The sequence below is a fragment of the Nothobranchius furzeri genome, chromosome 2, assembly GCF_043380555.1.
Source record: "Nothobranchius furzeri strain GRZ-AD chromosome 2, NfurGRZ-RIMD1, whole genome shotgun sequence".
NCBI lineage: Eukaryota > Metazoa > Chordata > Actinopteri > Cyprinodontiformes > Nothobranchiidae > Nothobranchius > Nothobranchius furzeri.
The window spans coordinates 70,026,454-70,043,638 of NC_091742.1; the positions used below are offsets into that span (position 1 = coordinate 70,026,454).

Sequence of the window (17,185 nt, forward strand, 5' to 3'; positions counted from 1 at the left end):
GAAAACAAAGAGGCATCTACTGTAGGTTGTTGTTTTTATTTTTCTAGGGAAGATTTCAAGAATCTTTCTGAGCCACAGAGATAAATGCATAAGCAATACTTTGTAAAAGTAGCTGAATCAGTCCACTGCAGTCTTATTGCATCATTTCAGAAATACTTGCCAACATTTTCACACCAACTTGTATTTATATTTGTTTATTTGAAGCAAAGAAGAGGTTATTCAAATGCAGTTAATGGATTATTTGTAACTTTAGTATCAAATTAGAATACGGGAATGAACGTGATAGAGGATTTTTGACATTAATGGCTTCTCTCTTTCCAGGATCAATACCAATTCTGCTATAGAGCTGGCTTGGAATATTTGGGAAGCTTTGATCACTATGCAACGTAAAACACCCAGTACTGGAAGATAAAAGTGGAGGGCCCCTTGGAAAAAGCGAGCCTCTTCTGAGCCATAAAATTCCTGCTTGAGAAAGTACTCCTTAACTCCTTGCTAACAGTTCGTTGTGTCGGATGTGTGACATGACTCGTCAATAAAATGAAAAAGAATTTCCGGAGGACCAACTATTTCCGTAACCCCTTTCCTGCCCCAATAACAAACTTCGCCTTGGTACAAGACAAGGGAATCCTGACTTTTGAAGCATCATGTGGAATTACTTTTTTTGTTTGCTTCAAGGATTCATTTTGGGGGCTCAGAAAAACTCAATGAAACTAACACAAGAAAAAAAACTGAACACTTCTCGAACAATACCGCCAGAAATGCATCAGTGATAATGACCCATAACGAGAGATGACGGAGGCACACAGAAATGCAGATGGACACGACTCGATACGCACTGTAAAACAAAAAACAATCACAATCAGTCCACATCATCACAAAAGAAGACTATACGTGGTCAACAAGAGCAAGACAGACTTAAAGTAATAATGAATAAAAATATCCCTTTTTTTCACTAAGTTTATCATTTCAATTTGGGGCAGAGTCAAAACGAAATAAAAACTATTGATTTAGTTTTTTAGTATTTTATTATTCAGCTGATGTGCTTTTTTTGAACTGTGTGATCTTTCCTTTTTTACAACAACTTATCGCTTGAAGGGGGAAAAGCAACAAAACATGTTTGGTTCTGTTGTTGATTTTTAAAGCTGTAGAAGTTTTCTAACGTATGTGCCGTTTCTTGCAGAGAATTGTCGTTTTCATTTTGTTACACATGGTGCAAAAGAACTCACACAAACCAAAACACAACTTTGTTTAAAAGTTACGTTTTGGTCAGTGTGCTCATTTTTATTTTTATTTTTTATTTTTTGTTTATTGTTCACAATTACTTTCATTGTAACTTAATTACTTCCATTATAAAAACTGGGGATTTGCTGAATCAACAGGGATGAGCAAAGTATGAAGCTGCTGCTACCAATTATCTTAGTTCTTCCATTTTTCAATGATACGAGAGAATTTGATGAATTGAAAAAGAGAATATATACACATATACATATATAAGATTATGGTACAGATTGTTGAATATGTGTGAAATATGTATATGAAAGTATAGATACAACAGTACATATATAGATAAATTATATACAGAGGTGTTTGAAAGCTTTCAGGGTGAGAGGTATGTGCTAGGAGGGAAATGAATATATTTTTCACTGGAATGCACATCAGTAAGACAAAACTGTATTCTGATTCAGTGCATATTTTTTCTTGTGCAATAACTGTGTTTTAGATTAGGTTTTTATGTGGATATGTCATTCACTCATGGCATTATTATAATCCCCTACCAATAACCCAGGTAGTACCATATGGCAGTCTGATTAAAGCGGGGTCCTTCACAGTAACACCGACAGTTAATGGTACGGACTTCACTTTTGTTTTCGTGATATATATCTATACATATATAGATACAGATATGTTTGTTTCTTTTTGCATTTAGAGTGCCTTATATTTATGCCTGTTTTTATAATGTTTCCTTTATCGTTAATGTATCCTTTCCATAATGTAAGCATTTAGTGTAAATTGCAATGTAGAGTTATTTACCCATCATTTGTCACAAGATGAGATTATAATATATGCAAATAAGAGCATTTTAGAGGTCGGAGATTTCATTTTCAGTGGCCTTATCATGGCTGAGTGAATTAGAGTAAAAGAGTGGCCGTTAAAACACAGATGAGATGGAGGGGAAAAAAATTCCACATCTCCACAGGCCCAGAGTTTTAAGGTGGATAACTTCTATTTTTAAAGTAGATTTGGTGAAAGCATGCACACTGAAAGTTCTCCGTGCCATCTGAGGTCATGCGAGAGTGGATTTAGAGAAAACAAAACACCCATTCTGTTATCCTGACAATCCTGAACAGTTGTGGGTGTTTTTATTTTTTTTGTTTTTGTTTTTTTCGTAAAACAGGATTTTATTTATTGACCTTTCTTATGGCTTTGTGGATGTGCATTCCAGGTGCTTTCCTTTCCCCTTTTCAACTCAAGTTATTTTTTATTTATATTTTTCTGCTTTCCTGTCTATATAATAATTTTCTTCATCTAGTTTTATGTTCATCAATTTATTTTTTTAAATGCATGGTAAAGAATTGCAGAGTTGGCCAAAAACTGGTCAAAGTAGGGAAGACTTGCACTTTCTCTTTGTACTATGCACTGCCCTATTGATTCGAAACCCAATAATATATTACTTGAACACTTCTATTATTGAAAGAAAAAACCTCCTCAAACATTCACTTTGTGTGTATGTAAATAACACAGAAAAGGTGTTAACCTTTTGGGGGAAAAGACAAAAAAAAGTCTGTTGGTGGGGAAAAGAGCATCGATCTGATGCCATAGTAACTCCAGCAGATAACTTCAGATGAATCTGCCCCTCCATGACCATCTGTTCTTGTGGCTTTGCCATTCAAGCTTGGAGTGTCATTAACAGAAATAAACGTTGTGTTCTCTGCTCTCTCTATCTATCTCTCGTCTGGATGCATAGACTGATAAATAAATAATGAAATTGTAAAAAGAAAAAAAAGGCTTGTTAAAAAGATTATACAATTACCTCTGATTAGTTGTAAGCGTAAACTGTTTCCTTTTTCTGAATGAAAGGAGTGCTTTTTATTTTCTTACTTAGGTCACATTGGTGGAGAAAGAAGTCTGTAAGAAAATCAGTTCTTTGCTGACACGAGTTCCATTTGTTATAAATGAATTCTATTAAAAAATGTCAGTGTTATGCATCGGCGTTTCGCTTGTTTCCCTCCACCTCACTTCGACTTGGAAAGACTGATGAAGCCATTTTACCCCCTGCTGGTCTGGGTCCAACACATTATCCACAGTTCTCTGGTGAAAGGGGGAAATTGAGTCTCACCACATTTGAACAGATTTCCATTGCTCCGTTTTTTCTGTTGGTGGTGTCAGCCACAATGAATCATCCCAGAAACCTCGAACAAATGAAGTGCAATGTTTTTATAAAAGCTGCGTTGCTTTTTAAAACTCTTAATTTTGGTCGCCCAACTGGCACAGTGGTGTGTTTTTAAATTGAAATAGCAACCTCAGTTCAGCTGTGTTAAAAGAAGTTTTCTAGCAGCATTAACTAATTCACTTTATGTTCCTAAAAATTTTCTTTATTACATATTCATATTTATTAGAGCTGCAGCTATTGAATATTTTAGTTCTCGAATATTGTAACGAATCGTCTGTCGATTAATCAAATGCTCTGATGACGTTTCAAGTGAAACGAGATTGTGATCAGCTGCTAAAGTATGACGTTTTTAAAAGGTTAAATAATTTGTATTAAAGTGGTGTTGTCTAGTTCCCTCTTTCCTATGTGATATTTATAGTTCATGAATATTTTATGGAAAAAACTTGACCTACATTTCATTAACATTTTAGGTTTCTATTATTATCACTCATATCTGCTCCATATTGCTGCAGGTTGCAGACATCCGTAAATAAACAGGATGGTGGGTGCAATATTTCCAGGAACAAGAAGTGAGCCACATCAGAGCTGAGCTTCAGACGGCAGGCTTTATAGTCTTATTTTTTTTCATATTTGGATATCTCAGATTGAATAATAGCAATGTGACTCTACCACTGGCATAAAATGTGAATGTTTTATCTCCACAAATAACACAACTCTGAAGGAGCTTTTGCCATGTGATGGTGTTGCTAATGCTAACAGTAAGCTTCTACTAGTCAAGATGTTTTCTACCGTTTCCTGGACGCTAAAACAACAGCCTTCTCTATTGTGAGTCAAAATGGGTGAGTCCATGAATGTTAAGTTACAGCATGAAGTAGATCTGTCAGACTTTTCTAATCCCAGGGTGTTTCTCAATGTCAAGGCATCTGGCCTAGCAAGGCAATAGGCCAGGAGCCTTCCTTAAAAGGACACTGTCCTTCCTTGGTCAAAAAAACAGTTAAATGGAACAGACTTAGCTCACGTGACTGTGGCTTCTACAACGGTCACATCCCGTGACACGTGAGGTAAAGTTTAATTTTATATGTATAAGTTTCATTATAAATGTATAACAAGCCTTTTAATGATGCCTCGATAGAACATGACATTGGAACATGCCTTGGCGGTTCCTGATCTCCTAGGTAACCGGGGCGGGACCAAGACATCAAGGTGAGGTTCCTTGATGATGAGAAACATCTCACGAGTTGTACTTTCTATTTCTATCAGAAGCTAATGCAGGAGATAGGTGTAGGAGACTATTTTCAAATTCAGCCTGCATGAAACACTCAGACCAATTATAATCAGAAATAAGATTTTTGAATGGTTTTTCACATTTCACACCTCTTCACTTTTGTCTGCCACACCATCAGCACACCTTCTCCAGCCACTTTATTAGGTACATAAATTACATCTAACACAAGAAATTAATCAGCCAATCAAATTGCACCTCAATGCATTTAGGCATGTAGATGTGGGAAGACTTAGAAAAATTTCAGAATGATGAAGAAAAGTGGATTTAAGTGACTGAATGGGACATGGTTGCTGATTTATTAAAGAAACTGCTGATCTGGGTAAATCTGGACCCACAGCCAAATCCTATTTGCGGAGAATAACAGAAAATACCAACTTTGCTGGAAAAGCTATTTGGAATTCAGAAGTCATTTGGTAAACTCATCGGAAAATACATTAGTGCACATTATAATAAATACAGACGGAACAAGGAAAGGAAACATATTTCATTTGTTTAATTTTTCATGAAATAGAATAGTTGAAAAGTACTAAAAATGTTAGACTTCAAGATTAAAAGTTGCTGTGTGATGGCACAAAATCTGAGATACTCTACTGTCCTGATTAGCCTCAGAAAAAAGGCTGTTAACCACTTCTTATTTCTGCAAATCACGACTTAAACAAACTAACTTATAGGATACAATCCTATCAAAATAAGCTGTTGCATTTGTTATAATCTTCAGATGTTTGCATTAAAAATGAAAACCAAAGACCCCTTATGATGGAGTCTGGGAACTTTGGGTTGGGCTCTCCAATCTCTGCTGAGACCACTGAGGTGGTCAAAAAGCTCCTTGAAGGCAAGGCCCCAGGGGTGGATGAAATCTGCCTGGTGATCCTTGTTGTGGGGCTGTGCTGGCTGACACGGCTTTACAATATTACATGGACATCGGGGGCAGTTTCACTGGACTGACAGACCAGGGAGCTGGTCCTCCTATTTAAAAATGGTGTGTTCTAACTACCTGAGCCTCCCTGGTGAAGTCTATTCAGGGGTTGGAGAGGAGGGTCTGTTGGATTCTTAAACCTCAGATGTAGTCTTTCGCAGTTGTAATGTCCTTCAGAGATTTGACCCTTTTTTCCTGCTGGTGGTGGTCAGATGGACTTGTGACAAATGTGGTAGCCTCTTATCTGTCAATGTTCCATATAGCAGCGGTGGCTACATTGTAGATAATCATCATCAGTGTGTGAGTGGGTCAATCACTGTTGTAATGTAAAGCACATTGGGGGCTGTAGCGCTCTAAACGGTGTTATATAAATATAGACAATTTACCATTTATTATATGACATATCCATCATATTTAGCTACTACTAAAGTTTTCACTGAACAAATATGCTAAGTTGGCCATGAAAAGTCAATATGTCAATATGAGGGTCGTTGTTTCAACTAACATACCTTTCTCAGTGACCTAGTGGTATAGTGTCCGCCCTGAGACTGGGAGATCAGGGGTTCGATTCCTGGTCGGGTCATACCAAAGACTTTGAAAAAATGGGACCCAATGCCTCCCTGCTTGACACTCAGCATTGAGGGGTTGGATTGGGGGGTTAAACCACCAAATAGTTCCCGAGCGCGGCTGTGTCTGCAGCTCACCGCTCCCCCAGGGGATGGGTCAAATGTGGAGAACAAATTTCGCACACACACCTGTGTCTGTGACAACTATTGGGACTTTAACATACATTTCATCGGTAACAAGCATCACAGAGGCAAGAGCTGCAAGTGAAAGCTCAGAATTACCAACTTTCAGATGTTGCAACCGATGTACATGCAGCAAAGCATCTGTCCCATATCATTATTTTATATTTTAGTGTTGTAAAACTACTGATAGTGGGCAAAAAGGACTCATCATCCTGGAAAACCTTCGAAAAAGAAACATGATCATTCAAACTGAGCTACATGCACTACAATGAGAAAATTAACTACAAATGCTGGTTTAGACTGCCATATTGAAAAATGGTGACCATATTGGATTTTCAAATAACCAATCAGGCAGATTTGAAAATTACCTCAAGAGGTTTAAACCAAATTTTGGACATTTTGCACGTTTCTCTATTATCTGCTTCCCTGGACAGGGCTAAGACTAAAACCAAATGCTGAACAGGCAGATTATTCTGAATCACTACAGTATTATATCATCATGTAAGCAGAATTGCTTATGACACAATGTAAAATGTTTGCAGATTTCTTCATGGCAGGAAAGATGATTGCTCCTCCGTGCTCCTTGTTTCTTTCGATTTAATTTAAATGGGCTAAAATAAAACCGAGAACATCTTGAGCAGCCGTGCCGCGGTACACCTCTCTTTTGTGTGAGACAAGAACACAACAAGCGAGGGTCCCCTCCGCTGTCACGGTGTCTGGTTTTCTCTTCAGATGTGTCAAGCAGATGTTCCGTCTTTGTCTCCCAGCAGTTTCAGCAGAATTATGAAAACAAACAGCCAGTCACACACCCCTTCCACAATCCATCCCTCGTTTCTACCAACGACAGCTTGCACCCATACTCCCCCACTTCCCCGTGCTTCACTTTCTACATGCTAGATTTGTTGAAACATTTTGCCCAAATTGAGTTTTGGCACCTGTGCAGTTTTGCTCTCTACAGTGCAGACGAGATAAAGGACTGAGATGCTTTTATTTTGAACAAAATGACCTTGTGGCGTGCTCAAAGGATTCAATTAAATTGGCACTTAACTTTGATCATGAAGGCAGAAACTCAGCATCCGCTGTTGATGCTCCGTTCCTGTGCTCATAATCACCTGTGACCTCCTCATGAATTTCCAGTATATTGTGATTCACTTTACTCTAATTTTTAGTTTTACAGTAGGACACTTCAAGTAGTTCTGCTCTGCATTTATGCATCCATTTTCCCATTAACACTGCGGCGAGCTGCTAACTACTGTAATTAAATGTAATATTGCAGGTGCAAATAAAATGCTTAATTAAAGAAAAGCTTTGTTCCCCAAAAATAAAAAGCTTTTTTGATGATCTTTGAGAAATTCATAACTGATGTTGATTCTGGACTAACTTTTTAATCATATGAATCTCAACAATAAATACTCTTCAGCCGTGCAGGTCATTGTGCAGAGAATGTTTGATACATACAAAGGAAGGAAGTTGTATTGATTAAGTGAGTTTTTAAATTTTTTTTTATGAAAAACAAAAACAGTATGATCAATACCACAACATGCACCACATCTTTTATTTGCACTATTGATTTCCATTCTTTTCAAAAAGGGGTCCGTCGGATTGTCGAACCTCAAATTCATTAGGAGCAATGTGGTTTTCATCCTGGCTGTGGAACACTGGACCAGCTCTATACCCTTAGGGGGTTCCTGGAGGGTGTGTGGGAGTTTGCCCAACCAATCTTGATTAATCAATAAGTTCAGCATGAAAAGGAAATGCACTTCATCGGTTTATATATACCGGTATATACTTTTTTATTATTATTGCTATAATACTGTTGATTTAATGTGGTTGAAATGAGGTTTAGATTCTGTTCAGAAAAATAAAGCAACAGAATAAAAAAATTGTTAATATAAGTATTAGGAATTAGTTTAAAACATGGCAAACATCTGAAAATATTTCTAAAGGGGTTATGCCAGGATCTGCTTGTTACTGCTCCTTTAACCCCCGGACACAAACTTGTATTTGGTTTGATTTAAAGGCAAAAACATATCTAGCTATTACTTATTAGTCAAGTTACAAAAATTTTAATTTCAATAAACATTTATTCAATAAAAATGTTGTCAAATATTCTAAAAAAGAGACAACTAAAAACTTTTTTAATTCAAGTCATATAAAGTGTCTATAAATAATAACAAAAAGGTCTAAGTAGAAGATAATCAAATTTTAAAGTGCAAGGAGCCAATGGCACAGGGCCCCAGGAGGTAAGGACAAAAGGTGAATGCTGGAGAAGCAGAGAGAAGAGTTTATCTCAGTTGGGACTGGGAAGGACATCCACATTTTGGAGTAACTTGTGAAAAAAAACTGAAGGAGAATTGTTTCAATCAACACAAAACACAAATTACGTTCAAGAAGGAACTGTGTGACAGCACAAAGGCCACCCCCAACCCCTTTATACAGCTATTGAGTAATATGTTGTGAAAAACACACAATCACGCCAAAGTCGGACCACTTATGAACGACCAAAGGATCCCTCATGCCACCTAAGCTTTGCGGCAAATTTGGAAGGAGAGTGAAGCCTAGAGCAGCAACACTAAACGGATGAAGCAGGCTAATCCAAGCTAACCCTAAGATTTCTCAAAAATGTATTAAATTAAAATTTCAACCCATTATCTTACACCGTAAATCCTCTATTACATACAGGCCCGGGCCTGTATTTGACTCAAGCTCATCAAGCTCCAGGCCTTTATTGGAAGGAGGACCAGTATTAGAGGCAGGCCTCTATTTCTATTTGAGCAAAATGAACTAATGGTTCACTGGAGTTTTTCACAATTAAAATTGCGCCCACATTTTCAAAGTTAAACACATTTCTTTTAACAACGGTAGTTTCTGCTTCAGCCCTCCCCCCCTCCCCCTGCGCAGCTGCCGCAAACTCACTGATGCGCCTGCAGCCTCTGAGTTCCTGCTGCTCTAAACATTAAAATTATTTCATTTTCTGTTCCTCACTTCTGATTACCTTCAATGGTGTCTGTTTGTTGCAACCACCAGGTACAAAAACTAACTTGTTTTTATTTGAATATTTTTCTGTCCTGTCTGTTTATTATCTTCCTGCATCTCCTCTCAATCCTAAAGAGAAACTGCTACCTGGGTTCATATATATTCACCTCATGAGTTACCTTTGAACTGCAGTTCTAAAAGATCTACCGACCCCAAAAACAGCGGAGTGCTCGCTGCTTGGCGGCCGCATCAGTGATCGGTGCGTCACCGGAGGACAAGGTGATGTGCCCCGATCCACAGCAGCGAAACGCATCAGGCGCAAATAAAAGACAGAAAACATAAAAGGAAATGAGCCGACATGAACGATCACGTGTTAAATTAGTTTTTGAGGTGGCGACACCTGATTTGATAATGTTACTGTGGCCATGCTCAGGACGCAGATGTCTGGAGCGCGTCAACAATCAGAGCTTTGCATGCGCAAGCTGGTTATGGTTAGGATGGGGGTGAGGGGAATGTTAAATTGCAAGAGAGTTAATTTCACAATTTGGTTAAATGTCCGTTTTACGGCGGGTGTCAGTACCGACGCTCTGGCACAGCGCGTTGCCTCCCAACGCGCAGGAGCTTGTCACCTGCTGTCTTTTCCGTGGACTGCATCTTGCCGGTCATTATCACGTGACAGCGACTAGTCAATGACAGGCATAAAAAGTCACTATAGAGCAGTGAAGTCGACTAGTGACTAGTTCATACAACCCCTACTGCTCTCCAGAGTGTTCTGCAGCATAATCAGCACGTTCTCTTTGAACTTGATATCAAGTTTTTGCCTCCTCTTCGTCTCCGCACGGTTAAAGTTACCCTCGTGGTCTATCACTGGCAAATCAAAAGTGAGACGGATGACACAACCGCCCCCCGTACTTGCTTGTTACCACATTCCACCCGGCCACAATAAAATACCGGCCATTATTCACCTCCGCCGACTCCGACACCGGCCAAAATATGATACCCGGCAGTTAATTAAATACAGGCTAATATAAGAGGATTTATGATATATATATATATATATATATATATATATATATATATATATATATATATATATATATATATATACAATATACTATAAATACACAATATACTATAAATAGTTTCTAATTCAACATGACTAGTGACTACATGCAAGTTTTCATTTTGGGATGCACACTAAAATGGCAATAATCAAGTGAAATTGTACTAAAAATATTTTTTAAATCCCTGCTAAATCGTTTGTATGATACTTACATGTTTAAGATGAATTTAAAATGGCCTGTATTTAATTAATAAAAGTAAATGATTAAAACATCAAACGTTTATTTTAAACTGTGATTGCCTTCTTATTTTGATAAAGTATTAGTATTAAACTGTAATTGTAGTTGTATTTCTATTTAAATTAAAGTGATGAATCAAGGAAAACACTTACATTTGTAGTTTAATACCATAAAACTGTGATTTTATCATAAGGTATACGTGAGAGTTTCATGCTGGCCTACGTCTTAGCATCAGTTCATTTTATAGTCATTTAAATACCCTAAGTGAACAGCAGTCTGACTTGTGTAAATTAAAGCAAGCTTCAGCATTAGTCAGTTTAGAGTTTAAAATGTCAAGTGTGTAACCCAAAGTGATTTTATAGAGTAGTTTAAGCACATGGCTCACATAAATTTACTATCACAGCTGGCTGCCAGCATAGCTAATATTGCACTTGAGAGCTAAGCATCTGAGTAAACAGACATTGCACCTCCCGGATCCCTGGCTTGACTGAACTAAAGGCACAAAGCAGAACAAGTGGAGCGTCTGTGCACTGCAAATGAAATAGACAGCTATGGGTGTCTGAGCAGCAAAACCCAAAGGGCCTTTTGCCAGCAGAATGGTGAAGAATGTTTGTGTGTGGCAGCAAGACAGGCACCATACCCTGCAGTAGACCGATTATGTTGACCCAAATGGCAATCCTCAATCGAGCGAGCTCTCTGTTCAGCGATGACAAAGTCAGATAAAATCTGACAGTGCTGCCAAAGCTGTGCTGATTTTGTGTGCACATCACATTAGAACTACTTCAGAGGCAGGAGGAAGATTTGACCTTTAGTTTTTGCATCTATGGGAAGGAAAGGAGAGTGGTATCAGGCTGCTCAAAGCATGAAGTTATTGGTGAGGTTATGCAATTTTCTCTTTGAGGCGTAAATCATTATTAGCTTTCTCTCCGTAAAAAAGACAGTCCAACAGTTGCTGCAGTGAAGGTTAATTTCTCCAGCTCAGCATCTTGCCAACATCCAAGTGATCAGAACCTCTGTAGGCCAGCCATCTGTTTCCAGTCCTCTCATTGCCTGAACCGCTGATGCTTGGTTGGTTTCATGTGGAAGAGACATTTTTCAGAAGCTAATGTCTAAATGACAGGGTGAGGCAGGGGTTTAGATACATAACTATGCATCACAAAAGCTGAGTCAAGCCTTGACCCAGCCTTATCCCTAACTTATACCTGTTTAGGTCAAGAAGTGGACTTCAAGTGTCTCAATTGTTCGTTTTAATGTAGGGAGAGCATGAAGGGGTAAGCGGTGTTGCAAACTGCCCCCGACAGAAAGTAGCTGAAGTTGACCCAAAAAGTCACATATGGCAAAAAATAAATAAATAAATAAATAAATTACACACACACACACACACACACACACACACACACACACACACACACACACACACACACACACACACACACACACACACACACACACACACACACACACATATATGTGTGTGTGTATGTGTATGTATGTATATATATGTGTGTATATGTATGTGTGTATATATATAGGTGTGTGTATGTATGTGTATATATATATATATATATATATATATATATACAGTGGGGCAAAAAACTATTTAGTCAGCCACCGATTGTGCAATTTCTCCCACTTAAAATGATGACAGAGGTCAGTAATTTACATCATAGGTACACTTCAACTGTGAGAAACAGAATGTGAAAAAAAATCCATGAATTCACATGGTAGGATTTTTAAAGAATTTCTCAATTTGATGTATATAGAAGATGAAACTCCAGGTTCGGCCATTTTAACTCTGGATGCTGAAAAAGCATTGAACTGAATAGAATGGTCGTACCTACTAGTGATACTTGAGTGCTTTGGATTTGGTGAGTGTTTCAGAAGATGGATATCAATTATATTAACAGACTCCTGTGCTTCAATAATGACTAATAATTATATATCTCAAGCCTTTAAGATGACTCGTGGTACAAGACAAGGCTCCCCTATTTCCCCACTACTGTTTAAAATAGCAATGGAACCTCTTGCATTGGGAATACAAGCTCATTCTAAAATACAAGGGATAGAAATATCGGGGACTGGACATAAATTAGCTATGTATGCTGATGATATGGTTTTTTTTCTAACTCAGCTATCAGAATCAATAACAGCAAATTTGTCGGACTAAAAATCAATAAAGATAAATCATACATTATGTTCCTTAATGAACAAGAAAGAATAACGCCCAGGGTGTCCCACCCTTGTATTAATGCCCCCCCCCCCCCCCCCCACCCCTCATTCTTTTCTAGGATTAAGAAGCTTCTTGCCAAATTTATCTGGAATAATAGGAGAGCAAGACTCAGACTCTCTCTGCTATACCTACCATTTGATGGGGAGGCCTACGATTGCCAAACTTTCAATGGTATTTCTGGGCTGCCCAGATGAGAGCGATAGGGTTCTGGTTCACTAATGATCAGAGTCCCCCCGGTTTGAATTTGAAAAATTATCAGCCAAAATATTAGCACTAGATACTTATATATTTTCAGCTCCAATAAAGAGATTAAGGGAGAATACATTTAATCCATTTGTAAAAAAGTAGTCTATTAATCCGGCAGGAAATTCAGAACTTCTAAGACATACACCCTGAAATGTCAGCATTTACTCCTATCTGGGGAAATACCTCATTCACTCCGGCTACGCACAATAAGGGTTTTAAAATATGGCACAACAAAGGTATAAAAATGTTACAAAGTATCTTTAGAAATAATACTCTCATGAGTCTTCATGAGATAAGAAATTCATTCAACATCCCATCTAAACATTTTTTTATCCTTACTCGACTGAAGAATTCGACATACCTTCCACTATTATCAGCGATGGAGGAATATGTATCAAAAATGCCAGGGTAGAAGCTGATCTCCCAATTTTATAATCTGTTGAGTGATAACCATAAAGATAGCACCGATAGAAAAAGACTAGCATGGAGTAATGATTTACATTTAGTAATACCTATTGAAGAATGGTCAAAATTTTGCACTAAAGCACACTCGCGAACAATAAATACTTGCTTGAGGCTTATACAATACAACTGGATAATGACAACGTATATCACTCCAGTAAAATTAAATAAATTTGATCCTAATATTCCAGATACCTGTTATAAATGTAGTAACCATCAAGGATCCTTAGTGCACTGTGTATGGAGCTGTGAAGAGATCCAGAACTTTTGGGAAGACATATTGAATTATATACGTATCCCAAATTACATTCCTCGTTGTCCTAAATTATGCATATTTGGCATATATCCAGATAATAGCTCTCTGTCTTCTAATGAAAGGAAAATGATCGACCACTGTTTACTACAAGCCAGGCGATCTATTGCCCTCTGCTGGAAGAATACCTGCGGTCCCTCTCGGAATGTCTGGCTAAAAAATTTTATGACAAGTCTAGCGCTGGAAAAACTTACATATACAATTAAGAAAAGGATAGCAGATTTCCATAACATCTGGCGGACTTTTTTAGGTCCAGTCAAGACCGGGGACTTAGATATTTTGGATGATAAAAGACCTAGGTGGGATGGAAGACACCATCCGTAGAGGTAAATGAGTATCTCTCCCCACCCCCCTTATTATTATTATTATTTATTTATTTATTTTATCTTTTCTTCCTTTGGGTTTGGGCACATTAGGGCCCATTATTAGTTATAATATTGGTTATTGTATATGTTTTATTTTATTTGTTTTACCTGTATGTTGGGATGAAGGTATGGGTTGAAAGTATATGCATATTTCAATGTATATGTAATCATTTATATTGGAAAAAAGTTCAATAAAAATATGAATACCAAAAAAAAAAGTTCAAAACTCCAATGAGAAATAACAGAGGCCCTGCAACTCACCCAAGGAGACGGAATACCTTCGTTAACATTTCAACTGGATCTTTGGACTCTTTTCCACAACTGATTATCACAAGTTAGAGCTGCATGAAAACCCTTCTATTTGTTGCCTCTCATGAGGTATACTCAATAAGAAATACACAAAATATAAAAGTTGAATTTTCCACTCTTGCTTATTGCTTCTTTTTAATGCCAAGACAAGGTATTCCTCAAATAGATTTTTGACAATGCATATAATAAGTTCATTATGGAATAGATTTCAGACTTTTCATTATAAATCCCCAGAAGCAAATAAAAAAACAAACACTGTCTTCTGATTCTCTTTTAACGATTTCTTAATGCTGATATCTGTGTTAAGGTTTTCCCTCATGTGACGTCAATATTCTCAATAGCATTATTTTTGTTCTGGCTGAAAACAAAAGGAAAATAACCAATCGATTGGCTAGTTGAAACCATTTGGAAGTCCACAGCACACATCAATTATCCTGTCATGCCTGAAGAAAAAGGAAATATAATTTATGAGTCCCCCAAAAGGTTTTTGTTGCAACCTAAAGCAATAATACACCTTCGGTTTGGTGCTCGGCTCCAGTCCTTTCACACACTGCCACTTCACCAAGGGATAAGAACTGAGTGTATATTTTTGCGACCTCAGAGGACATTGTCAATTATACTGGAATGGGCCTATGGATGCCTTCATTCCCTAATCAAAATAAATGGCTAAGACAGCAGAAAGTAAGAGAACTTGAGCTCCTATATTCCTTAGAGGCAGAAAGCGAGGGGCTACAAACAAATCCATTACCACAAACGGGACACATCAGCACTTTTGCCCCATTTGAATGGTTCGAGCCGATGACCACCCTAAGATGGCTTCATTTTAAATGTGAAAACTGATAGCATCATTTTTGATTCCTTTTGCATGCCACCCTGCAGTCAAACTTGAATAATACATTCTGGAAATGCACATAATACATTCTGGAAATGCCTGCTGCGCTAACGTAAAGTGGCTGTGACTAACCTACTGTAATGGAAAAATTCAGCTACATAATAGAAAAGGTGCTGAGAGTGTCTTTTCAAACTTTGATGCAACTCTGTAGCTTAATTTGGTCTTAAGCAGGGATGAAAGTTTGGAGGAAGGTGGGGTGTCAATAAAATCAGCTGTCATAAAATTAAGTGTTTTTCATTCCTACCACATTTTCTTACCCACCAGCTGCTAGTGATTTCACTGTCAGGTTTCAGCTGATAGCGAGACAGTTTGGCTTCAGGGCATTGCTTTATTTTTTTTTCTCACAGCAAGGGTGCTTTTAGGGCTCGTCGTCCACAGAGAGGCTTTCATGTTGTCTGACATTTTTCCGCACGATCGTTTGGTGTTTCACTAAAGCTGAATCTGGGATAGTGTGAAGCTTGTCCTACGAAAATTTAAAGAATCTGTTACAATTTTATGGAATGGTGTTTAAGAAATATTTTACAAGCTTTACCCATTTTCAAACTCACACGTGTAACTGGACTGTTTTCTCCTCTTCAATCTTGGAAAAATGACAAATTGCACAATTTTTTATGATGGTCCTTACAAAATTAGGTTTTCAGTCCAAAATGTTAATGTTGCCTGTAGCAAGAAACAAAATAAGCACATATTGAAAAAAATATTTTTCCAAAACTGGACTCAGTTTTTTTTGTATTTGTATTTTTGTATATTTTGAAAATATGGTAACACTTGATAAAAAGGGTCCCACTATTAACAGTACTTAGTTCATAATTAAGCATTAATAACCAAATGTCTCTTTTCAATGTTCCTGGTACTGTTAAATATGAAGTATCCTTAAGGTTAGGACAAATGGCATTATGCATTACATAATATTGTTAAGCAGTTGTTAATGTAATGTCCAGAAGTATCTGGTTGATATGTAGACAGGAGTCTGCATGTGTTGCCTTTAATCTGCCGGGTCCTGCTATTCCATCAGCTGGGGCCTCTCTACAGCTCGGAACACATGATAACAAAGTGTCAACAATACTGTTCCCTTCTCAAGGCCCTTCTGTGCCAAGCCTGCCTGGTTATCTAGGCCGGATTGGACTATCATAAGAGTGGCTATTTTCAGCTTATATATGTTAATCATTCGAATAGTATGTAAGGTTATGAAGTTCATTGTTTTCAACTCCATACAGCTGCCCCCTGTGCACAATAACACCGTGTAGAAAAACCAAGGTCGGGTGTTCCTCAGACAGTTTACATTCCAGGAGAAGAGTCCGAAGGAGAAGAAGAAACTTTACTTAATCAAAGTACTTTATTTGTGATTAAAATTATTAAGCAAAACAGATGTTGATCAACAATAATCAAGTGAATGATCTGTGAAATAAATATGTCATGAATTATGTTTAATGAAAACAGGACTACGGCACAGACATACTGATCCTCATCTCCATAGAAACGCATGACACATTGTTCCAACCAATCAGAGCTTTTGGCTGCCGCAGGAGAATCTGGTGTTGACTTCAAGTGTCCAATCCACTTTACTGAAACTTATCAACAATTCAGAGATATAAAACAAGGCAACGCCATTTTTAAGTCAGTTCCATTTTGACTTCAGTTCTATTCACCATCATCCTAAAGAAAAGCGCAGCCTGGCCAGATGTGTTTTCTTCTTTAAACTAAGAACTGTGAAGCGGGAGATTTTCGTCGTTTAACAACCAGACGACGT

The 17,185-nt window shown here is 37.7% G+C and overlaps 1 protein-coding gene across 39 annotated transcripts in view; it reads left to right on the forward strand.

Annotated features, from left to right (window-relative positions):
- Positions 1-3,204, forward strand: part of LOC107377453 (protein tyrosine phosphatase receptor type D) — a 677,785-nt gene extending 674,581 nt beyond the window's left edge. For all 39 annotated transcript variants that reach the window (XM_070547717.1, XM_070547719.1, XM_054748836.2 and 36 more), the window contains one exon: positions 322-3,204. In XM_070547717.1, coding sequence (XP_070403818.1) covers positions 322-390 — 69 coding nt within the window. In that variant the 3' untranslated portion in view covers positions 391-3,204. The remainder of the gene's footprint in view (positions 1-321) is intronic.
- The last annotated feature ends 13,981 nt before the right edge of the window (positions 3,205-17,185 follow it).